Source organism: Microchirus variegatus, assembly GCF_963457635.1.
Source record: "Microchirus variegatus genome assembly, chromosome: 9".
In the NCBI taxonomy this organism is placed as follows: domain Eukaryota; kingdom Metazoa; phylum Chordata; class Actinopteri; order Pleuronectiformes; family Soleidae; genus Microchirus; species Microchirus variegatus.
Window position 1 is genome coordinate 22,778,637 of NC_139810.1, and position 24,261 is coordinate 22,802,897.

Here is a 24,261-nt window from a genome sequence, read left to right on the forward strand (position 1 = left end):
TATAGCACGGTGAGCTAAATTATAGTGGCGATAACGGCTAATTATTTTCTTGATATCCGTCTCGCAGGTTGTTGTGTACAGTACATGCCTGTCTTTGTGTAGTAATACTGTGACGCGATAACACAATGCTTGCATCTCATTCATGTTCATCACTTGCAGCTATTTTTTATTCAGAGCACTGTGACTAATCCTGAATTACAACCAATCTGAGAAAAAACTAAACAAAACAAACATATAAAACTGTTTCTATGTCTTCATTCTTGTGCTATGGAGAAAAAAAAAAACATAGCCCTCATATGGTCATTGACGCCACCTGCTGACATGACTGGTGCATTACATATTTCTCAAAGTCTCAAAAACTCATTGGACAAGTCACTAAAGCTGACTGAGGACAGGCGACAGAACAGTGGGAACAATAGTTTACGAGTATTTCATAATTTATTTAAGTTGCCACTGAACCTAATTTTTTTCTTTGTAGAAAATGAGTGAACGATATTTGATGAAGAATATTTCAGCCTTGTATTGAAACTTGGAGATTTAAAAGTCCATTCCAGTCTTTTCCTTACACCTTACAAGAATTAAACATAAAAAAAAAAGAATTGAACAAAAATATACACATATATGCAAGTTGCTAAAATGCATGCAAAAGAAAAGTAAAAAGTAAAAAATATGCCAACTATTCAAAGCTGCTACACTAAAAAGGGCAAGACTGTCAGCTCCTACTTTCTTCCTACAAGTAGGCTGAACATTAACTCATCGGGGCCTTTTCAGTCATCGTAGGAAATTATCAGACTAAGGATTATAACTTTGTAAATACTTTGATTTGCTTCTGGAATGTAGGTCCCGTACATACTAGTTTCTACGCCTAATACATTTTAAATATATATTAACTTCAATAAAACAGTTGACGAGTCAAGTGTTGGGCCGTAAAAAAAAACTCCTTTGACCTGATTGATCAGAAGGTCTGAGAGCAACAGGACTACCAGTCTACCGTAAAACACATTTTAGTCTAAACATAACAAGCGTTAAAAACTCCTTTTCAAAACCTTTACAATTGAGCTACCATCTTCAGTCCAGTGTTTACAAACTGACTTGATCTTACAGAGGCCCACAACATGAACATACAGCAACACAATGTAGGCTATCGTCTTAGAAAATGCCACGTGGACCTTCTTTTCCCATGAAGTACAATTATCATCTTCACTGAAGATGCTGGAGACGAAATGTCATGGCACTGTATTTGGATCACATTCAGTCAGGTCAAAGACGGAGATCGGCTTTCAAAAATCTTCAGATAGATGAGATCAATTACACTTGAAGCGGTTTGGACTGGGCCTGGGATAATTTCATGAGTATGGGAAATGAAGGAGAAAAGATTATTGGGCGTCTAGTTCTACTTTTGATCCACCTGTGTGCAAACGGTGTTACAAAAATCAGGTATGACGAGATGATGGAAACCTCTGACAGGGTGTGAGTCTTAATAAGATGAGACTGACGGTGGTTTCTAGGAAAACAGAGACAGTAAACGCACTGAATTTACAGTATACTGCCACAGAGATGTGGCTCCTACGTCCAGCTAATATGATTAAAAAAAACAAGCTCACGCAATGTATTCAAGGGCATCAAAAAAACAATCAGGGCTATTACTAAATAAACCTGTCAAAATGTTGCAGCGTTTCAACGGTGTCACCTAAAAACAGTCACGACATGGCCCCTTTGAAAGAAGGTAACAGCAGTGAATGTGTGCCAATAATAGCTACACACCTTTACTTACACAACACTTAATTGAAAACGAAACGTTTCGGGAGCATCTCTTTAACTTTTAGTGTCCTTCCACCTGTCTATTAGTGTTGTATACTGTTGGTGTTATGTTCAGCACACGGCACGGTGATGGACGGGCGAATAGTTACCTCGAGGCAGTTTCACTGATTGACTCTTTGTGTCCTTTGCTGAACTGTCCGTAAGTAGTTGCAGGCTGACTGCACATCAGCAGGATAAACAGAACAGTCAATACTTGAACGTCCATGCAGTCAAATGTTCTTGAAATCGCTTGACAGCATGGCCAGAAAAAAGGATAAAAAGGAGATGTATGTGTGTTTCATTCAATTATTGCCATAATAGCTTGACCTGTTGTCCAGAATTGTGGAATAATGCCGTGTCTCCACCAAGTGGAATGGTTCAGCTCATTAGGAATCATAAGGAATAGTACCAGAATATACGGCCCCAACCATTCCATTTTTTGGCACCCTCCCCTTGGCGTACCAGAGTGACATGGTACGGTACAGTCAGGGTGGAGCTAGACTAGCAGCTAGTGACGGACAGAAAAATGCCACTCTCTTGCTATCGGTGTAAATATTCCATGGAAGTTGAGGCAAACGCCCGCGGTCTAGTCTAATACAAAGCTTGATGAGACAAACAGTCACAAACCGAGCTCCTTCGTTGTCATTTGTTGTCGCGCTCAAACACAACAACTGTTCTCAAGTCAAACACAAGTCTGACTAGGGACTTTACTATTCCAAACCAAACCGTACCATGATGGAAACACAGCATTAATTGTTGTCTTGTTGTGTGTAACATGAATATAACCATAAATTAAAAAAAGTACAAAAATTCAAATCCACTATTAAGCTGAGTGAGCTGCTGAGAGTGGATTAAGATGTTTAAGCAGAGCTGTTCTCGGGTCACAGAACTGTTTCATCTCCAATGTTCAACAGACTGCTCTTTTTCTGTAGGGTCTCTGTTTGAGTCAGCGGGGTCATACAGTCAGACGGTTGTTAGAAGGCTGTAGGGGGCTCCAGGAGGCTGGGTGGCCAGAGGCGTCCTGCGAGTACTGGCTTTCCTCTTTGCTCATCCCGACTGTGCAGAGCCGTCGGTGCCTCAGCAGCCTGTCTGTCCTCGAGAAGTTCTGCAAGGCAGGTGGAGAGAGAGAGAGAGAGAGCGAGAGAGAGAGAGAGGTGTGAGTTTCAGTGAAAACAATGCTGATACTGCATAAAAACAAACATTCTGAATAGTCAACGCAGAGGAGACACTGCAAGGATGAAGCATTTATTTAGCACCGACTCATTCTCAAATTGGACAGAAACTCGGACAGACTAATTGCAGTTTGGGAAGTGGAGGGTCACAGCGCCAGATTAATTGCCGGAGCGATCAACCATCTGCCTCTGAGACGATCAGTGTATCAAAAGTGTGTTCAGCTGTCTTTCAGTTTGACTCCAATTTCCCTCATGATTGCTGTCAGAAAGATCCATTATAAACTTTAGTGAACTTGTTCTAATCGTAAAGTTTTTGATGTTGTGGCTAAAACTTAAAGTCTGGATTGCCAGACTTTCTGCATATTCCAACTACCTGAAGATTAGTTTCAGCACGATCATCGCTTTGTTGGTCTAACGATCCAAACATACGACTACAGAAGTCGCACATTCTGACCATGCAGGATGTCTAAAATGCCCAGTGTGAGTAAAAATATTTTTTGTACATTTAGGAATCATATTCACTATGATAACCGACTGGATGACTCACCTGGTGGCAGCGATCACACTGGTACGGCTTCTCTCCGCTGTGCACCCTCTTGTGTCTGTCCAGGTGGTAACGCTGAATGAACCGCATGTCACACGCATCACAGGCATATGGTTTTTCCCCTGTGAACAGTCACAGATGGAATGTTCATCAGTATTTATCAAGACACATAGGGAAGTGGATGGAAGATCTTTGAATGATTGAATGTTATTAGTGTGATTTGTGATCTTAATAATGGAGCATGGTCACACTGATATGTGCTGTGAGATCTCACCTGTGTGTGTGAGTATGTGTCGCTTGAGGTGGTAGCTGCTACGATAAGCTCCATAGCAGTGGTCACAGATGAAGTTCTTCTGAACTTTCAAAGAGAGGTCATCCAAATCTGGTGGCAGTAAATGCTGGCAAAAATGTAAAAAAAAAAAATACAATTAAGTTAAAGCTATTTAAAACATTGAAACTATATATTTGCATTTGTTAAAGTGTAGCTTTTAGCCTTTACCTCCACTTTCTCTTTAACTTTGTTGGCTTTCTTGTGCTTTTTCTTGGGTTGCATATTCTGGTTTGCCTGCATATCCTTCCCATCCAGCAATTTTGATGAGTGATAATCACCATCTTTTCGAATTAGCTTTTAGAGGGAGCAAAATATCAGTATTAGAAGGCAAGCTTGTGACTGCCACTAAAATTCTATTAATCAGTGCAACAACAAAATATAGTCATATATTGCAATACCATTGAAACATATACCTTTCCTTTTGACTCCTATCACAGAATTGTAGTTGTTTAAGTTTACTTTGACTACATAACATAAATATATTAATATTATAACAACTGACTGACTTTCTGAGTGCCATCCTCCATTTTCATCTCCCTGCTAAACAAGTAAAGATCTATTGTGATGAGCATAGAGCTGTGGCTCGTAATCTTCCTCACCAGAGGTGGACAGCTCCCAGTTGAAGGATGGCCCATGTGGCTGTGGTGTGGTTGTCCATGGTGAACCTGGTGCCCATGGTGGTTGGGACTGTGTTGTGAGTGGGTTTGCTGGCTCTCAGCACTGGCTCTGTGCCCCTGGCCCAATGTTGACATCATTTTCTTCTGGCCTGGGATGCTGTTGGCCTGCATCAGGGCCATGCTGGACAGCACCGCCTCACAGCCCAGCAACCCAGCCTGGCAACACAAACAAACAACATGTCAGGGCAGAAAGAGGGGGGTGCCGGACTCCTGACAGAGACAAGGAGTTAGGGAGAAGAAGGGGGGTGGATTGAGAAACGGGACTATCAGACAAGCGAGTTGCCATAAGGACACGCTAAATCCAAGGGGGTGATTCTGAACATCAAGACTTCAACTGACCCATTTCATATGGTCTCGAACAGAGTTGTTGGAATGGTGTGTCATCGCCGTGCTTTGAATGCGTGTGTGTTTGGGGGAACTGGGGGGCTTCACTCACAATGAAGGGAGATAGAAGAGACCACACCCAACCAAATCATCAGGGGCTGAAGTCTGAAAGTAGAGGCATGAAAACATAAGCCTAATGTTTTTTTACACGCTGGAATTAGGAGCTGGAAACCCACACAGATTTCACAGAGGACCAAATTTGGAGAAACATTTTGACTACAAATTTAGGTCCACATAATATCCAGTCCAGGTAATATGCGTAATTTGATAGGCAATAAAGCCCCAGTGGTTTGACGCACACCTCAAGTGGAAAGAACACACATTAGTCAGAGGGCAAAAAAAAAATCTGGGGAAAAAAAGGAAAATCTTTATAAAATAAATGACATTTGTAATCTTTCAAACACAAATAATTGTGTTATTCTATTAAATAATACAAATAACACTGTCTGTTAAAATGACAGAAAATTGGCACTATTGGTAATGATACTATTGCAAATGAGTATCTAATCTGATTTGCATTGAGTAGTAACTGAGTATCAGTATTCTGATAACTATATTTCTGACATCTGAAAATGAAACACAGCGTATGTTTTTTTTATATATATACAAACGAATTGAAAGCTATGGATATAGCTGAGGAAATATGCTGATTAATTTAATTCCAACATACTCACAAATCTGGTAAATTATGTAATGGCAGAAAACATTAAAGAATCTTCAGTGAGAATAATATCTGGTGTCTTTGCTCCAACACTGAACATTGTTTAGTTTTTGGATAAAAAACCATTGAAGGTTGTTATTACATAGATATTATATATATTTTGGTGAAAAAAGAAATGTGAAAGAAGGTCCTGGAATAAGTGAAAAGATGGAGGCTTCCCCTGTGGTACTTTTTATCCCTATGATGGAAATTCATTAAGGCCAACTTATTGTGATGTACAATAATACTGTATATTTATATCAACAATTACTGTGATAAATGTCAGATAACTAAATTGAGATTTGCTCCTGAGTAAACCTAATTGATTGTGGCCTATAAAGTTGGTTAGGGACAGAAAACAAGTAAAACGTGTAAACAAAGAAACATTTTGGGGGGAAAACCATTGACAGAAATGATGTGTTGTGTCCAGAAACAAACATTACACCGATTAATATTGAAACGTTGTTGTATTGATATTTAATAAACTAGATATTGTTATTGAATCACTACCCAGTCCTGTGCCCATGTAATACAGACCTGTTTATTAAATAATACATTTAGCACCAGTGAGCTAGCTAACAATCAGACCTTGTTTATTCGTTAACCGCTGGTATTAATCAGTTAATATGGCTACGACTGCATCACTGGAAAACCGCATATACATATATGCATATGTACAGGTACAGCATTCTGGAGTGTGCAATACGGAGATAGTCTCAACAGAAAAGGCTAACTAGTTAGCTAGCTAGCTAGCTGGTCGCCTAGCAGATGGGTTGTGGGACAATTCTAGTATGACCGGATCCTCCCCCGCCCCAGAAAAACACAACAACAGCCAGGCAGCAGCGGGGAGGCAGGGCGTGCGGGCTCCGCGCCGACCGACCACAATTAAACAGCCCTCTCACCGGTTATACGTGTCAGAAACACGAGCACACGACTGTAAAATACGTCAACAGTCTCCCGTGGAAATGTGTTGCAAAACCAACCACTTACCTTCCAATTTAGTGACTTTAGTAGATAATTCTTTTTTGTCGCACTTCCAATTTTTTTCCTCAGTTTACAAACACTGACAGGAAACACCACCGGAAGCACTATGCGGGGGGAGCCGTGATTGGTCGGAGACCCGGTCACGTGATTGAAAAGGGACTACTCACATTGGTGGCCATGTTTGTGAGGTCGTGGCGGAGTGCTTTTTCTCCTTCTTTGTGTGTGGCTGCGGTTTCCATACCAAGTTTAAAAGTACATAGCGCCATCTACTGGGTCTATCAACATATTTTTTTGTGTTTATTTTTAGTGGTTATTTTTTTTAACCCTTGTTTGTTGAAATATAATGTTATTTTATGTCATTTTTCATTGAACCTCTAGACGGAAACAAGTATCAAAATGAAATAATGTTGAAACATTTGAATAACTATAGCATGACATATTTACGTAAATGAGTGGAAATAAAGATTGTGAAGCGAGCAAATAGAATTAACAAATAGCTGTTTTTTTTTCAGAGGTTGTTTATTATGACCCATCATATGAAAAAGGTAATGGCAGCTGTGTGTACTTAAAAATATATATATAAAAAAGTGATATGACTCTATGTGACTAGAGAAGCATTTAATTCAAAGTGTTAGCTCAGTGTTGGAGACAATTGAATGTTTAATCACATCATACTTTCAGGGTTAAAGTGGGATCACCTGACACCTGCATTTAAAATTGTTATTAAGGGGTCTGTCTGAATTAGATTTTCCTTTTGTGTTAATTTTCCATCATCGTGCTTGTGCTTTATCATTTATCTGACATCACAAAGGAAAAACAGGAGAAAAAGAATGAGAAACATAATAGTTGATTACATCCAGAATAAGGCAGTAATGCAACACCACAACCAACCAATAAATGCTTAATTTTCTTTCCTTGGTCGGACTTAGCTAAGCCAAGTTTGAGGTGTTAAAATGAAAATGAATCACACCTTATTTCAATCATCTACATATAATATTCTGAATTAATTCATGAATCATATATAATGAACTAACCAATATTCTGGTCTATGATTTTCAAAACTCATAACCTACATTTTTTTTTTAATGACAGCTTTCTGAAATGATTTAATCAGGATCTGATTTCAGTCACAAATCACTCCCAAGTCGTTCAATTTCATTGAGAAAGAAGTCCATGTCTTTCTGGCAAACGAGGGGCGAGAACACGATCACACGGAAAAAGTTGACTCTGTTTCCCAGCGGTTGGTAGCCAACCATCATCGTGCCTTGTTTCACCATGCGTTCCTTGATGGCAGGCGCCACCTATGAGAAAAAAAACAATACACACAACCAACACAAAAAGTTGAAAAACACACCTCATTAAGAGGTTTAATTTGTGCACGTCATGTGTGTGAATAAAAACTTACTTTAGCCAGCCTGTCCTGATAATCTGCATCCCCTTCCTTCCCCCTCAGACTGGGTGGTATATACCAGAAGCATACGTTCACAAACTCTGGCTTTTAATGGAGACACATACAGAAATCTCATCATTGTTTCACACAATAAATGACTTGCGTTCCTCAATATGCTTGTGTCGTTCACTTACCTCATCCAAAAGATGGAAACCCTCTCTTTTCTTCATGTGCTCTACCAGATACCTGCAGCAGAATATAACACTCCTTTATCCTCAAAGCTACGAGTCCTATTTAGTCTCGTTATTTGGCTATTCGGCAAGACTAATACCAACATTTTACAACTAAACTTCCAAGCCAAATTTTTGTGGCACAGCTGCACGCTTTCATTACCTAACGTGGAGAAAAGCTTTGTCTATACGCTGTGCCAAGCCATCAGTGCCGACAGCTTTCCACATCAACCACAGCTTAAGGCAGTCCACCTTACGGCCGCACTGGACAGACTTGTCCCCAATGTCCAGACTGACATCGTAGAATTTGTCTTGCTGGAAGAGGTACGTGGCGTTGGTTGTGTGGCATTTCCTCAGCAGGTTCTACAACAACAAGGCAGATAAATGTCTGTCGAATGTTCCTTTTTGTTTCAAGTACAAAACCATTAAAACATTATTATTATTCGTATCAGGGAGAGGACAGACCGTGGTGTCCTTTAGCAGCAAGACGGAACACTGCAGGCCAGCAACCAGCATCTTGTGTGGATTCCAGCCTACTGAATTTGCTCTGATGTCACACAGACACACACACACACACTCTCTGTCAGACCACATCCATAGTTAATTAGCTTTACTGTGTAAAATGCATCTTTTGCATATTAATACCTGTCAACACCTTTCATTAAATGTCTGTGTTGCTTGGAAAAGAGCACGCTCCCTCCCCAGGCAGCCTGAAAAACACACAACAAAGCAAACAAGCCTCAGCATGTTCTGAAATCCTAATGAATACAAGACAAGCTTACACAAAAACCCCCCCCCCCACACACTGGAGACTCACATCTACATGCATCCAGAGTTGATGTTTCTCACAGATATCAGCAATTTGGTCCAGTGGATCAAAGGCACCTTGAACTGTGGTCCCTGATGTGCAGCTAACAAGCAAGGGCACTGCACCCTGGGAGACACACAATGAGTGAATGAAAAGAGAATACGACTGGACGATTTGTAAAGGAAAAAAACAAGTGTATCCGAGCACAAACTTACCCCTGATTTTGCCAGCGTTATCTTTTCATCCAGATCACCTGGAATCATACGCCCTCTGCAGAAAAAAGGTACAAAAAGATTAAAAACAATAATTATTTTCATCATCGATTAATTAACGGATTCAGAATGATTCTTTTTTTTTATTTTGTTCTTAAATTTGTGTTCAAATGTTAGACAGTAGAGTTTTACAAGATCATGTCTTTAAAGTGGTTCTTGTATTAAACCAACAGTCAAAATCCTAAAGCTATTAAATGTTACAATGCTATAAACCTGAGATACAAATATCAAGCCTTTAAAATGTGAAATTCCAAACCAGATGATTTTGGGCAAAAAAAATGTATTGTTAAATAAATAAATGAATGCATCAGTTATTTTTATCTCTTCCAATGAACAATACTTTACCTATCATCCACTTTCACCATAATAACATTGTCAGTCCCAATTCCCAGATAGCCAGCTCCTTTCTTTACAGAGTAATGGCTCTGGGAAAAATAGGAGGAATTTTCTGGTAAAACAAACGTAAACAGCCTCTACGATGCTCAGCTCTGTAATGTCGTTCCCTCAGATGTGCAGTGCTGAACATCATTTTTCTGACCTCTGGAGATGTAAAGATGGTCATTCGAGGGAGACCGAACAGCCCCTGGCTTTTGACCTCTGGGAAAAGTTGATAGCGTGCGAGGTTGATGGCACTCATGTTAGAGGCTGAACCCCCAGGCCAGAAAAGACCGTCACCTTGTGTCCAGCCCACCAACTGACGCAGCCCCCTGAGAACCTCATTCTCCATCAGCACAAACACAGGAGCCACCTCAAAGGTGTGACTGCAATGGAAATATGGGATCATTTCTAAGCTTTATTGTGCAATGTTTCTATCACCAGTGTGATTATGCGCTCCTACACTTAAGTTACGCACAGTATTTTGTGTTTCTTACAGGTTAGTGTTGAGCGCCTCACTGAGAAATCGTCCAGACAAGGAGTGGTAGTCCACCCCAGCATACTGCTGGTTTAAAAAACGTGGGTGACCTGAAAGAAGCGTAGAAAAACACACACAAAAAAGTCCCACATCAAATATAGAAAGGTCAAAAAGGATATAACTGTCACCACCGCAGTCTCACTTGTCTTGATGCTGTACTTGGCAACATCTTTCACCCTCTGTAGGAGCCTTTCTTGTGGTTCGCCCTTTGACCTCAGCTCCAGGTCCAGCAGCAGAGCCAGCTCCTCTGGTTCCTTCCACTCACAAACCTGCAGCAAAGAAACACGATGAGAGGATGTGATTTCATCAAAGCGGTCGGCCTGATCTGTCAGCACTGACCTTCTCGTTGACGTCCGTGCCTTTGCGGAGCACGTCCTCCACTATGATTTTAAAGGTTTCATTCAGGAAGAGTTGGCCTTCAGCGTGGTCAATGAGAGACTCACTCAGGTCACAGGGATCGGCTGGTGTCTTAGTCTGCGTGTCTGCAACAGTCAAGTGATACAGTGTCCTCGTTGTATTAAAATATGATGACGATTGAGAATGTTTATACAGACACAAGACTCCAACTACAGACTCCAACTAGAGTCAGTGATTCCTAACTATTGTTTGCCTGATTCCTTTATTATTCATTCCTGAATGAGACTTTGTCATGATGTTTACAACAGTAGATAAATGAATATTTATTACATGTGACAGATCAGTCAGGCCACTTTATTGAATGTGGCAGCTTGTGATGGATGGTAAATCTATGGAGTCAGTGGGTTTTGCCTACCTTGCGTATTATTATCATTATATTTACTATTATTATAGCACACTTCAACGAAAAGGCTGTAATGCATATGCATGATTTTTTTTTTTGGTGTGGGCCCATGTGTCCCTGTCTATATCACAGTGTATTTACACGTGCAACTACAGTACATGTGGTTAGGCAGCATCTTGTTGCAATCGGACAAAATACAATATTGTAGAACCGGTTTAAAATGAGTACAAGCAACAAAGGACACTAGAGGTGTGCGACACTGTGAAATTTGAAATCGATCCGATTATAGTCGATGTTGATACCGAGATATCAATATTTTTTTACTGATCAAGAAAGGTCGGGTTTGTTTATGTATTCAACACATTCCTCATTATCATGGAGAGGAGGAGTTCTTGTGTTTTCATTGATATAACCCATTTGTAAACACACAAAAATAGATACAGTGAACACATGTTCACAAAACAACAGCAAAGCTTATGCAACTCATCTTATAGCATCTCACAATAATGAGTTATGAATACAGTTTGCGAAAATGAAATTTGAACACAATTGTTACTGTACAGAATAAAACTTGGACTGGACTATTCTTTCCTTCAGTCTAAGGTTTTTGTTCAGAAACAAAGTAAAACACACAACCCTTAAATTAAAACTAACTCTAACCCTTTAAACCCGACCTCTAATATGTCCACAAAATGCTTCTTTTCCCCTCTGCCACTGTGCCAAATTCAGAACTGATACTAGCTCTGCTCGTCTGAGTCATGTGAAAACAGATGGAAATAGGAGAGGGGAGGGGGTGGGGCAGAGAGAGTGCATGCAGCACTGAGAGACTGTCTGTTCTCGCACAAACCGTCCAAGAAAATTTCATTAAGAAGAGAACATTTAACAAAAGCATCAATCTCACCAAGATACTATCGATCCGATATTGGTACCACATTTGGGGTCGACCTCCCCCCAGAGGACGCTGTACTTACGTGGAAACATGTCTGTCATATCCACACTTATTCCAGAGTTGCAAAACACCCACAAGCAAGTTGAACTGGAACAGGTGGTGAAAATGCAGAGAGCAATGCGGAGAGTAATACGCACACTAGGAGGGAGTTAACCTTTGTCCCCGATAAAAAATTAAAGTTATCTAACACCAGGTTCAGGTTAAAGAGCAGAAAACAAAGGACAGTGGATATGATTTACTTTACAAGTTTATATGAGCAACTACAAATACATTCAGAGAGAACATCTTGAAAATTCAATATGTGCTACATTTTCACCCAAAATTTCTGACTAAGTGTTGGAAAAATCCAGTTATTTAGCCTTTCTAGACAGGTTTCATACCAGGACAACTTTTAGTCAGAACTGCTGTCAAGACTTATAAACTCACATATACATATCTAAAGAGCAGAAAACAAAAAGTTAAAGTATACTGCACCCTTGTGGTCAAAATAAAACTTGCACAAGACACTATCTAAAAAGTGGCTCCGACACTTAAAGGGACAATGTGTAGTATTTATGGGTTTATATAACCCAAAATCCACTTTTTTATACATATTATGTGCTCCTGCATTGTCTCGTCGCTGTATAATAGTTTTTGTTTCATTTTCGTAGTGTTTCAAAAAGTCATGTAAAATAACATGGTCGCGGGCCGCGGTTTCATAGCCACGGTTAGCAGCGAGACGCCATGTTTCTATCGGAGACTGTAAGGACAAACGCGAGAGAACAAATCAAGCGTCTCTTTACTTGTAGTGGAAGTCCCGCCTCCTCTCTCTCCGCTTCGTCTGCTACGGCCGCGCTAGCTCGCCCTCTCCCTCGCCTCACTAACCTCATCTGCTTACACGGAGAAAGACAACGAGGACGACATTTGACCAGCTGCGGATACCGTAGCGCTCAGGGAAGGGAGGGGGTGAGCAGAGGAGCAGTTCTTAGTTGTAAATTTCAGCCTCTCCTCTAGATGGCACTATAAACTACTTACTTCACCTTTAATGTGAAAGATCCACATACACAGATAACAGGCCACACGTCTGTGTCACTGAGCCACACTTCATATTTATCAGATGTTGAGTTTCAATCTCAGCAGCTATACCAGACAAAATCAGTCTGTCTCCTCCAACAGGAAATCAATTCCTTCAGGTGGCAGTGCACAGCTGTCCTGACTGAGACAAGAGTGCAGGCGAGCCGCGGTGGCGTTTTCCTTCTGGCTGATTCGCCAGCAGCGCAGCATGGCGAATACTCTCTCCACGTGCAGAGCATGATCCTCCTCAATCTGCTCCAGCTTTACAGAGGAAACATCCAGAGCCAGTCTGCCGATCTCCCGCCAGGATCTGCCAATGGCTCGAGCCGCAGTCATCAACTGCTTCTCTGTCACTATTCGGGATCCTGTGCAATGAGACGGAGGCAAATGAAGCAGGTCCTGTCTGCAGGGTTTTATGGGGAATATATTTTATGTGCAGCGTCACTCACTATTGTTGCAGATCTTTTTGAATGGAATGGTTTCTTGTATCTCTGGCGTTGGCTTTTTCTTTCTTGTTGTTTCTTTTTGTATAAACGGCATAGAAAGTCGAAGGTTAAAACAGGCAGAAAAATACAAAGTATGTTCAAATTGCTGAAACAGACTTTGTCTTACCTGAGGACAGCACCGTGACTTGCAGATCCTTGACAAAACTAAGCAGTGGAAAGGTTTCCTGTAAGACCTGGTCCTTCAGTAGTTCTAACAGTCCCTGTGCTGCTTCAGGCCCTCTCTGGATGACATGGTCCAGAAGCTCTGTCATCTTCACACTGGGAATCTGACAAGCTTTCACCAGCTGATAGCCGTGACGAGACAGCAGACTGCGAGAGTCTGCATGTTGTATCACAAAGTCGGCATCGCTACTCAGGATTTCTATGAGCCTGGCCTTGTGCTTTCTGAGTAACTGGATTTCTGGTGCAGGTTCCTCAGCCATGACTGCATACGTCTTAAATCAACTCCTGAGAAAAAACAAAACAAGAAAACACTGACGATGAATGACATGCAGCTGTAAGATATAATAAATCCTTTTATTTATTTGAGGCAACACTTCCAAGGCCAAAGAGTAAGTGCCTCCAGGATGATGTTTTCTTGCTATTATAGCTATGAATAAGGTACAGCTACTGCAGGGAGTTTTGTGTATAAATAAAATGACTGGTTGCTTGTGATACCCCCAGAATTAAAAAGATAATTATCTGTTTAAATTCAGTTTCATTTTACTTCCAAATAAGTTAAAGGAGTTCAGTCCTCCCAGTAGGCGGAAGTGTCCCGGGAGGGGAGAAAACTAGTCGGGTATATTTTGTTCTCCATTAACAGTTTTAAGAGTTTATTTAACAGTTTATTGTTGTGGTTTATAAAGCTGTAACTAATGACTTGCTTCCCACTCTCAACACACATGACAGCAACTTCAATAACAGAACAATTACTCAGTGTATCAAATGGCATTGTATGTCATAGTTCTGCTTTGATTTGTTGCCTTCTACCCTTCATAAATATACAATAATCAAACTATTTTGGATTATATCATTTAAACATTTATTAATACAGCTCCAGATAATTATTTGGAGGCAAATGTAGTGGTGATTTATGTGAAGTTTGTTCATGATAACTGAGAAAACGTTGTTTTCCACAGACGAAGTAATAGCATCACATACAGTGGAGCAGAAACATTACAGTCCCGCACTGACTACACTTCCTGGTTTTACAGTATGTTTGCATCTATTTGTTTTAAGCTTCACGAATGTAACGAACACGGAGACTCTTACCAGTCACAATACCGGGAAATTACGACTAAAAAAACGCTGCTTATTCTGACGAAGGAAAACAAAATCTATTTTCGTTCGCGCTCTACATCTTCTCTTCACTCCCGCTGTTTGTTTCTCCTTCTTGATCGCAGTAAACATGTCTGTTGCTGCAGCAGCATTGTGTCTGTGTGCTTCCACCTAGTGGCCGGATGAGGTATGGAGGTAGATTTGTGTCTTTATTATTCAATCCCCCAAAAAATTGCTTCAATCAAAATATATATTTTCAATTAAAAAAAACCCACCTTCAATTCAATTAAAAAAACAAACAAAAACATCAATCAAAAAAGAAGTTGCTTCAAACAACAAAAAGTAAATAAAGAAAATCAAATCAATCAACGAAAAATAGTGTTCAAATGCAATTATTTGAGTCTCAAATATTTTGTTGTATTCAACTTTTTTTCTTTGATTTGAAAGTTTTTTTAAAAAAATTGAAAATATATATTTTGATTGAATAATAAAGACACAAATCTACATCCATAGACGCAGTCATCTATCCTACTGTAAGGATTGAGTGACATCTGGTGGGACTGACTGCACATTGCAATAAAGAAAGAAAGATAGATAGATAGATAGATAGATAGATAGATAGATAGATAGATAGATAGATAGATAGATAGATAGATAGATAGATAGATAGATAGATAGATAGATAGATAGATAGATAGATAGATAGATAGATAGATAGATAGATAGATAGATAGATAGATAGATAGATAGATTCAAATTAACTTTTGTATAGCCCCTTTCATGCATATAAACATGTAGCACAAAGTGCTTTACATTTAAAGAAACAAACCCCTTAAACATCCCCACTCCGCACCCTCATGTAACACACACAATAAGCATGACAGCAACTTTAATAACAAAACAATGACTCAGTGTATCAGATGACATCGTCTGTCATAGTTCTGCTTTGTTTTGTTGCCTTCTACCTTCATAAATATTCAATAATCAAGTAATTTTGGATTATATCATTAATGTAACCTCACTGATACATTTCCTGTCCCACGTGTTCCTTCAAAATAGACTGATTTTCATGTTTAATGTGAAGGTATATATATATATATATATATATATATATATATATATATATATATATATATATATACATATACACATACATCTCACCATATCAGATTTTGAACAAAAACATTTAGATGTTGACATTTGGTTAAAAACACAACATTCCAAATCAATATCTTAGCTCTGATTCTGTCATCAAGACTGCTAATACAACAACGTCGATCCGTCACTTGAGCTGAGCGAGAGTCAACTTGAGGTAACTCATACTGGGCCTTTTGGTGCCAAGTGTGCCCTGGACCCTTACCCTAACCTTAATCATCCCAACAAAGTGCCAAACCCTTAAGCCTTAACCCTTTACCCTTACCTAAAACTAAGTCTAACCCAAACCCTTAAACCAGGTTTTAACCCTGAAAAACCCTGTAAATGTCCTCCACAAAGGTCAACATGTATTCTCAAAAATAGGTTTGTATGTTTTTTGGACCTCACAAAGATATAAATACAAAGTACACACACAAAGGCTTCTGCAATGAGCAATGTTTTGTCCTCAACATGTGATAGTGGTTGTTAACATCTGGTGGTGACCACTGTCTCTCTCTGATGTTAGGTCACCTGTATTTTGTTTTAAAAAAACATTACAACTGTCCTCTTGATTTGAGATCACAATAATCAATAAGCCACAATACCCATTATTTCATCTGTAGTTTATATTAATCACTGACAAGATGGAGTCACATGATGGCTGGGGGGGTGTATAACATGTGCATGACCGATTATAACCACTAGGTGGAAGTATTGTACTACCAGTGCTCTGACTCATGGAGTGGTGCAACATCTTATTTGTACCCTAACCTTCTAAAGTAGAACAATGAAGTTCCTTTTGACTCACATAACAGTGAAGGTCGTGACCTTCATATGATCTCTTTTTGTTGCAATTAAGATGTCATTGTTGTGAATGTGGATCCCAAACACTCAGTGGTGTGCTTTGTTAGGTTGAAACAAAACAGCTTCTAAATGCCCTAATTTAAAAAAAAAAAAAAAAAAAAGATGGATGGATGGACCATGGTTATACACTCTGGTCTTTGAATCCAGCGATCCGTCTTTATACCACCATAAAATCATGTAGGCCGTGGCTCTTCGGTCTAGGGGTATGATTCTCGCTTCGGGTGCGAGAAGTCCCGGCTTCAAGTTCCGGACGAGCCCTCTCTTTGGCGGGAATTGAACTTGTAATCGGAATCCCGTGAACACTTATGCTGAGCAAAGCATCTAATCCCCCATGCTCATATAATTGCAGCCCACTGACTTGTCTTCACTTAGGTGTGTGTTACATGCAGAGGTCAAATTCGACTGCGAAAATTACTAGTTCTAATTTAAAAAAAAGAAAAAAGCATTGACCCTGCAACTATACGCAGTTACTTTGCACCTGCAAAGAAGATAAGAAAAGTGTTGCAGGGGACTTTTCATCATGCTGTTTCTGCTACGTTGAACTATGTTGACGTTTGTTTGCTGCTCGTCCTCAGAGGGAGTGGAACAAGAGGACCTTTCCACCACGTTTCTAACAAGACGTACATTTCTACTTCACTAAGGTAGCTGCATGGTGTTGTAGGAGGACATTAAATAAACACTGACACTTCATGACCACCAGCAGCGTCATGGTCAGAGAGATAAGAGATCACTCACAGACAAAATAAATGATGTCTAATATCTGCAGAAGATTGCCATGGATGGCTAAGGCTTCCATGATGTATTTGTTTCATGTGACAGAGAATTCTATCCATCTCATCTATTTCTATGGGAGTATGTGCTGTTAATAGAGACGACTCTGTAACATGCTACCTTCATCTTATACTTCCGGCTTTCATCTCTTCTCAAGCATGTTGTGCAGTGCACTGTCGCTTCCTAGCTGTCGTTTCACTGGCAAGGTTGTTATAGTTAAAGGTGCATTATGTAATAAATCTAAAACAACTGGCCCTAAAATCTTCCTAATATGTCACAGAGACTCAGGAATAATGTTCATATAACAAACTGAACTCACCAACAACAACAGTACAGACAAAATATTTGCATTAAAAAATTTTTTTTTGCAGACTGCAAATCATGTTTATGTTTTGAAATCATGTTTTGGCATGTGGCGCCACCTACCGCCGTCTATCAATCATTGCAGTCAGTAGAGTCTCAGCTGCCGAGCAACCACGGGTTGCCAGTTAAGTCAGAAAACGAAACCTAAAAGACCTCGGTGTTTTGAATTTGAATGTAGTTACCGTTTTTGGCCACATTCTTACATATGGCACCTTTAACGAAAAATAACAAAATAATGGAAACTAAAAGTGAAAAACATTTCAAAAACATTTATATGTGTATATATATATGTATACATATATATATATATGTATACATATATACACATATATATATATGTATACATATATACACATATATATATATGTATATACATATACATATATATATGTATATACATATACATATATATATGTACATACATATATATATATATGTATGTACATATATATATATATATATATGTATATGTATATATGTATGTACATACATATATATATATATGAATTAAATATATATGACAGTCTGCTCAGTTTGGAGTTTGGAGAACGTGTGTCAGTTTCTGGAGCTGAGTTTAAACAGTTGTAAATACACCTCTGAAATGTGGCCGGTTTATTTTATTTCATTTTTATTGCATCGCGATGGATAGCGTCATTAATTTTAAAAGCGCGGTAAAGCTTAATGAAGACACGTTAAGAAATAATTCCATTATTTTTACTGTTAAATATATCTTTAGTTCAGCCTTGACTGCATGTGATCTTTGCTCCGGTCGATATATTTGCACCTGTATATTTTAAGGTGCAATAAACTGTGTTTCACACAATTTACAAGTTCATAAATCAGGCAACAACAATTTGTACAGTACACAAAAAGATGATTATAGTTTATTTCTCGACTCTTAAGATGCTGAGTTGTGCCATAGTTTATACACATTTAATTTGATCCATTACATTTAATCAAAAAGAACTGTTTAGTTTGTATCGTGTGCATAACTTTATGTACTGTGACCTCTCTGCCTGTTTTGTTTCTCCTGAACAGGAAGTTCAGACCTAACTGTTAACGCGGCAGGATGTGTTGCTGTAAAGTCTGGCCGCGTTTGACCATGCATTGATGGGAACGTGCAAGGTGACGTGAGTGATGCACGACTTAACAGTGCGGGCGATGCGGAGAGGATCATTTCAGAGAAAGGCCCTCCAACTGTTGCTGGACAACAACAATTATCCACAACCTCTGCTCACATGTCTGCTCGGCCCTGCTGTACACTCAGCTCCAGCTCTGGGAAATGACAAATCAATATCTTATTCCTGGACAGACATTTTGCGTTCTGTGGAAGGGGAAAAGCCTCACGAGTCCATTTCATCTGCACACCCAGCATATATACTCTGAGTCACTGTGTGCATTAGCTGTCCGAATAAATCCCGTTTTTCACTTTCCCTGTATGTTGGATGGAAAGAGAACCATCATTCATTCCTATTGCTCTGCAGGCACAATTCATCCACCTTTATGTACTTCTAATGACTTTATTATGCCATAAATTTGCATTATATGATATTTGATCTGGGGGATATACACTGTGAGTAGTCTTTTACAAACCTGAGGAGCACTGACCTCCCCAGACAAGGAAATAGAATAGAATAGAGTAGAATATCGTTATTGTGACTGCAACATGTGCAACAGAACTGAGTGCATTCCTAATTATACACACGCTGAAAGTCTGTGGGTTTTCAAGTCCAAATGTAATGTGACTGTAAAGTGTGCACTTAGTCATTTTGCATTATATCACACAAGTGGAGCATATTTGGCGAGCGTGCGGAAAGGGAACTTACTCGATGGGGGCACGATCCCACTCACATGGCTAAGCTTTTCAGGCCACATCACACTCTCTGTCAAGTGATATATTCCATTTGTTCTGTGGTAGTGGTGGAGGTGGATGAGGATCAGACCGCTTCACTGTTCCGATGGGCAATAACACAGGTTTATATGTGGCAGTGGCTCCACATATAACTGTACCTGGAACATTGGGATACTGAGTGTGTACATGTCTCTATAGGCTGTGAGGACCAATTTTCATGCAAACCTATCTGTGTGAGGACATTTTGGCAGGTGCTCATGACTTTTAAGAGCTTTTTAAGGATTTAAAGACTTGGCTTTTAGGTATAGGGTTTGGCTTATGGGTTAGGTTAAAGGTCAGGGTTAGGCATTTAGTTGTGATGGTTAAGGTTAGGAAGAGGGGCTAGGGAATCAGTGCCCACACAAAGAATGTAATGCCAGCGTGTGTGTGTGTGTGTGTGTGTGTGTGTATGACTTTTTCTCAAATTTTGGACCAAAATTTTTCAAAAAAAAAATTTCAAAAAAGTTTTTCAAATTTTTTTTTCACGTTTTTCAAAAAAAATTCAAGTTTTTAAAAAAAAAAATCAAAAAAGTTTTTAAAATTTTTTTTTCAAAAAAGTTTTTCAAATTTTTTTTTCAAAAAAGTTTTTCACATTTTTTTTTCAAAAAAGTTTTTCACATTTTTTTTTATTTTGGATGACATAGTTTAGTATGACTTTTTTGTCAAATTTTGGACCAACATTTTTTTTTTCAATTTTTTTTTTTCATTTTTGGATGACAGCATAGTATGACTTTTTTTTGTCAAATTTTTGGATTTTGGTCGACATAGTATAGTATGACGGTTTTTCAAATTTTGGACCAAAAGATTTGGGTCAAATTTTTTTTTCAAATTTTGGACGACATAACGCATTATTATTATTATATAGTATATTATGATGTTTATGTCAAATTTTGGACCAAAAAAAACATTTTATGGTACTGCAACCAGTAGTTCTTTGTCATTCATGAAGTAGATATTTGTAATTGTGTTGATTTATAAAGTGGAAATGCTGGTCCTCACTTTGTCAGCAACCCAGTCCTCAGTATGCAGCAAGTACAAGAGTGTGTGTGTGTGTGTGGGGTGTGTGTGTGTGTGTGTGTGTGTGTGTGTGTGTGTGTGTGTGTGTGTGTGTGAGAGAAAGAGAGAGACAGACAAAGGAGCAGCATATTCTCTTCACGTGTGAACAGAGGAGTTAGATTTGACACGTAAAATAAAAGGGAAATGAAAAGGAAAATGACTCGCTGTGACAGTTTCAAGCTCTCTCTGAACCACAGGAAACCGAAGAATCAAGCAGGGCTTTGTTTGCATTTTAACAATGCACTTGGATGGGTGAATACTTGCGGTACGTAAAGCCCCAAAATAAACTTAAAAAGGAAAATTCTTGACGAAGCAGCATTTTCACTTTTTTTTAGCATGGGTCCACTTGGCAAAAAAAAAACAGCAACTCCTTTCTCAGAACCAGTGTGCTTTGTTTGATTGACGGTGGAGTTTTGTTGGCATCCATAAAGCTGTGTTCCCACCTTCTTCTGGATTTAATCATTCGTTATTTCTTCTCTCTCCGAGTTTATGTGAGAAAATGATTTTGAACTAATAGACTCTGGTGCAGGAGCAACATTGATTTTTCCCCGTTGAAGGCTCAGTTTGTTTGTCTGATGCATATGACTGTCGCTCAGCTGGGGCCGAGCTGCACACCGGGGGCCTGCGGGACCTGATCTCACCCCCCCCCCCTCCCACTCACCCATAGGGTGGACTCTCCATGCGTCTGAGTGGCTCTGACATGTCTGTTTGTCTAACATGCATTATATATGAAAGACCAGAGTGAGGGAGGGAAGAGCACAGGAGCAGGGCAGCAGAAGTGAGACGGGGAAACATAGGGAGGACAAAGGAAGGGACCACTGTTCCTCTGTTCTCAGCCGAGTGAACACATGCAGTAGGTGGGAAGCTGCAGGTTCAACAGCCACGCTGGATTGCCAGAGAATCACAAGTGCGTGAAGTAGAAAAAGAGATTTCAGCGTGGTTTAGCTCAGCACAGTAAAGAAGGATGATTTGGTATAAAGGCATGATCTTTCAGCATGTCATATGACTGCAATAATATTTTAATATACAGCATATATGGTGTTGTTCTTCATGGGAAGAAGAAGTTTGAGGAGGAAGTGTATAGGCCGAGAGTGTAATGTAACTGACGACGTCCATTAACGCTGATAGATGCGTTTAATAATTGATGTGTGTACCTATTTGTCTGTGTGCTCCTCAGCACCCCTGCGTAGAGTGGCTAATGAAAAGCAGCACATTTCCCCCGTCCTTCCTTTAAGTCTAAGGAATGGAAAAAGAAAAGTGAGCTTGACTGACAGAGAAGACATCTTCCTCAGATTTCATTAAAAACCACGCAGGGAGTGAAGAGAAGGGAGGAGGAGACACAGAGGCTGTGAATGAATGGAGGACAAAAGTTAAGGTGAAGAGCCAAAAAAGGGGGTCATTGCAAAATTAAAAACGATGCTCTTATCGTGTGAGATCATCATGTCACTGGACCCCCGAGAGACGCAGGTGTCAGGTGATGTCAGCATTTCATGCCCGCTGTAATGAAATGAAGTCATCACTCCTGTTGCTGTGGTGAGACACTGTTTACAAGATTCATCGAGACAAATTCCCGGACCAGGGGAAATCTCCATCATTATGACAGATACAAAAGGAACTAAGTGAATCAAGGAGGGAGGAAACAGCAACAACTGATGCGGTACAATTCGACCTCTAGAGGGAGCTCTTACCATTCAAGAGTTCCAGCCTGCATATTTTATTATATATTCAGCCCTAAAGCTCAAACCTCCCCTCATCCAAACTGTTTTTTTTTTTTTTTTTTTTTTTTTTACACAAGACGTGATCCCTTGGGCAAAAGATGTGAGATACGTTTCCTGAGCTCCCAAAAGAAACCCATCGGCAAAAATGGACCCAGCCTCCTCCTCTGTCTCTCTCCCTCTCTCTTTCTTTCTCTGGGGTTTGTTCTGCACTGTTTTAAAAGTCAGTGTCATCTGCTTAAGAACCAGAGTGACTGTGGACTTTATTTCACCAACTGTGATATTTGCCTGAACATCAAGTAACATCTGCCGGTGTATTTAGGGTCCTTGTGGCTTTATAGAAATATAATGGCAACACTGTATGGGTTTAAACCTACAGGGTATAAAGTGGATACACTCAATTCTGTTCCAGATAATGCAACCAAATGATCCCATTAGTGGTGCTAAAGCAGCAAATCCTCGCTTGGTTAAAGAAGTTGTGCTGGTGTGTGTGTGTGTGTGTGTGTGTGTGTGTGTGTGTGTGTGTGTGTGTGTGTGTGTGTGTGTGTGTGTGTGTGTGTTTTCTTGTACTTGCAGCATACTGAGGACCAGTGAGGGTTTTAAACCAACAAAGTGAGGTAATTTTTACGGAGTGAGGACATTTTGGCCGGTCCTCACTTTGTTTTTATTGAAATCACTTCCTTAGGTTGCTATAACATGCTATACTCAATTCGACAAAATTTTTTAATTTTGGACGACTTTTTCTCAAATATTGGACCATATTTTTTTTTTCAAATTTTGGACCATATTTTTTTTTTTTCATTTTGGACCAAATTTTTTTTTTTATTATTTTGGACCAAATTTTTTTTTTATTAAATTTTGGACCAAATTTTTTTTTTCAAATTTTGGACCAAATTTTTTTTTTCAAATTTGGACCAAATATTTTTTTTCAAATTTTGGACCATATTTTTTTTTTTCAAATTTTGGACCAAATTTTTTTTTTTTAAATTTTGAACCAAATTTTTTTTTTCAAATTTTGGACCAAAAATTTTGGGTACATTTTCGACATAGTATAGAATTACGTTTTTGTAAAATGTAGGACCAAAAATTTGAAAAATAAAATAAAATCGAAAAAGTTTTCCAGCCCTTTTTGCTCTGGGGCTCCACCTGCAGACATTTTATGGTACTGCAACCAGTAGTTCTTTGTAGATGTCATTCATGAAGTAGATATTTGTAATTGTGTTGATTTATAAAGTGGAAATGCTGGTCCTCAGTATGCAGCAAGTACAAGAATGTGTGTGTGTGTGTGTGTGTGTGTGTGTGTGTGTGTGTGTGTGTGTGTGTGTGTTGTGTCCTCCCCCCTGGTTTTTTCTCTCTCTCTCTCACTTTTTTTTTGTTAACATCATTATGCTTCGCGTATGCTAATTAAAGCAGGAGGGGACTTTAGCTGATCTGTCTGTGAGGGTGTAGATGTGCGAAAGTGTTCCTGCAAAACATCCAAAGATTAGAGATGGCGTCTGTGTGATTTTAAGTGTCAGTGACAGCCGTCACTCTCTCACGCTGCGTCTCTCCACTAGTGATGTGATGTGTGCGTGTTTGTCGTCTGGTTGTGTGTGTATATGTGTAATAATAATAATTGGTGGCAGTGTGGCTGTGGCAGTGATTCAGCCTTGCATCACACCTTGCATCCCCACCGGGGGGGAGGAAGTCTCCTTACTGCTTCAAGTGGAGGGGAAAAAAAATGCTTCACTTGAGAGC

At 39.5% G+C, this 24,261-nt stretch overlaps 2 protein-coding genes across 2 annotated transcripts; both read right to left on the reverse strand.

Moving 5' to 3' along the window:
• Positions 1-2,565: 2,565 nt before the first annotated feature.
• Positions 2,566-6,672, reverse strand: znf740b (zinc finger protein 740b). Its single transcript, XM_083895502.1, has 7 exons — positions 6,599-6,672; positions 4,864-5,013; positions 4,354-4,680; positions 4,016-4,141; positions 3,791-3,914; positions 3,520-3,638; positions 2,566-2,905 (listed from the first exon to the last, which is right to left on the reverse strand). The coding sequence occupies exons 2-7, from the start codon at positions 4,906-4,908 to the stop codon at positions 2,756-2,758; spliced, it is 891 nt and encodes a 296-aa protein (XP_083751628.1). The 5' UTR covers positions 4,909-5,013; positions 6,599-6,672; the 3' UTR covers positions 2,566-2,755.
• Positions 6,673-7,105: 433 nt separating this feature from the next.
• On the reverse strand, positions 7,106-12,007 carry csad (cysteine sulfinic acid decarboxylase). Its single transcript, XM_083895087.1, has 14 exons — positions 11,937-12,007; positions 10,545-10,687; positions 10,348-10,474; positions 10,165-10,255; positions 9,831-10,053; positions 9,638-9,717; positions 9,236-9,290; positions 9,030-9,146; positions 8,858-8,922; positions 8,678-8,759; positions 8,376-8,575; positions 8,177-8,228; positions 7,998-8,087; positions 7,106-7,893 (listed from the first exon to the last, which is right to left on the reverse strand). The coding sequence occupies exons 1-14, from the start codon at positions 11,953-11,955 to the stop codon at positions 7,720-7,722; spliced, it is 1,518 nt and encodes a 505-aa protein (XP_083751213.1). The 5' UTR covers positions 11,956-12,007; the 3' UTR covers positions 7,106-7,719.
• Between the last annotated feature and the right edge of the window lie 12,254 nt (positions 12,008-24,261).

Excerpts from the sequence above, each read along its gene's own strand:
- znf740b (XM_083895502.1), bottom strand. The coding sequence starts at position 4,908 with ATGACACACCATTCCAACAACTCTGTTCGAGACCATATGAAATGG. Across the intron at positions 4,142-4,353 it reads TGGAGGATGGCACTCAGAAA|CTAATTCGAAAAGATGGTGA; the intron begins GTCAGTCAGTTG and ends TCCCTCTAAAAG. Across the intron at positions 3,639-3,790 it reads ACACATACTCACACACACAG|GGGAAAAACCATATGCCTGT; the intron begins GTGAGATCTCAC and ends GACTGTTCACAG.
- csad (XM_083895087.1), bottom strand. Across the intron at positions 8,088-8,176 it reads GTTTCCATCTTTTGGATGAG|CCAGAGTTTGTGAACGTATG; the intron begins GTAAGTGAACGA and ends CTCCATTAAAAG. Across the intron at positions 7,894-7,997 it reads ATCAGGACAGGCTGGCTAAA|GTGGCGCCTGCCATCAAGGA; the intron begins GTAAGTTTTTAT and ends TTTTTCTCATAG.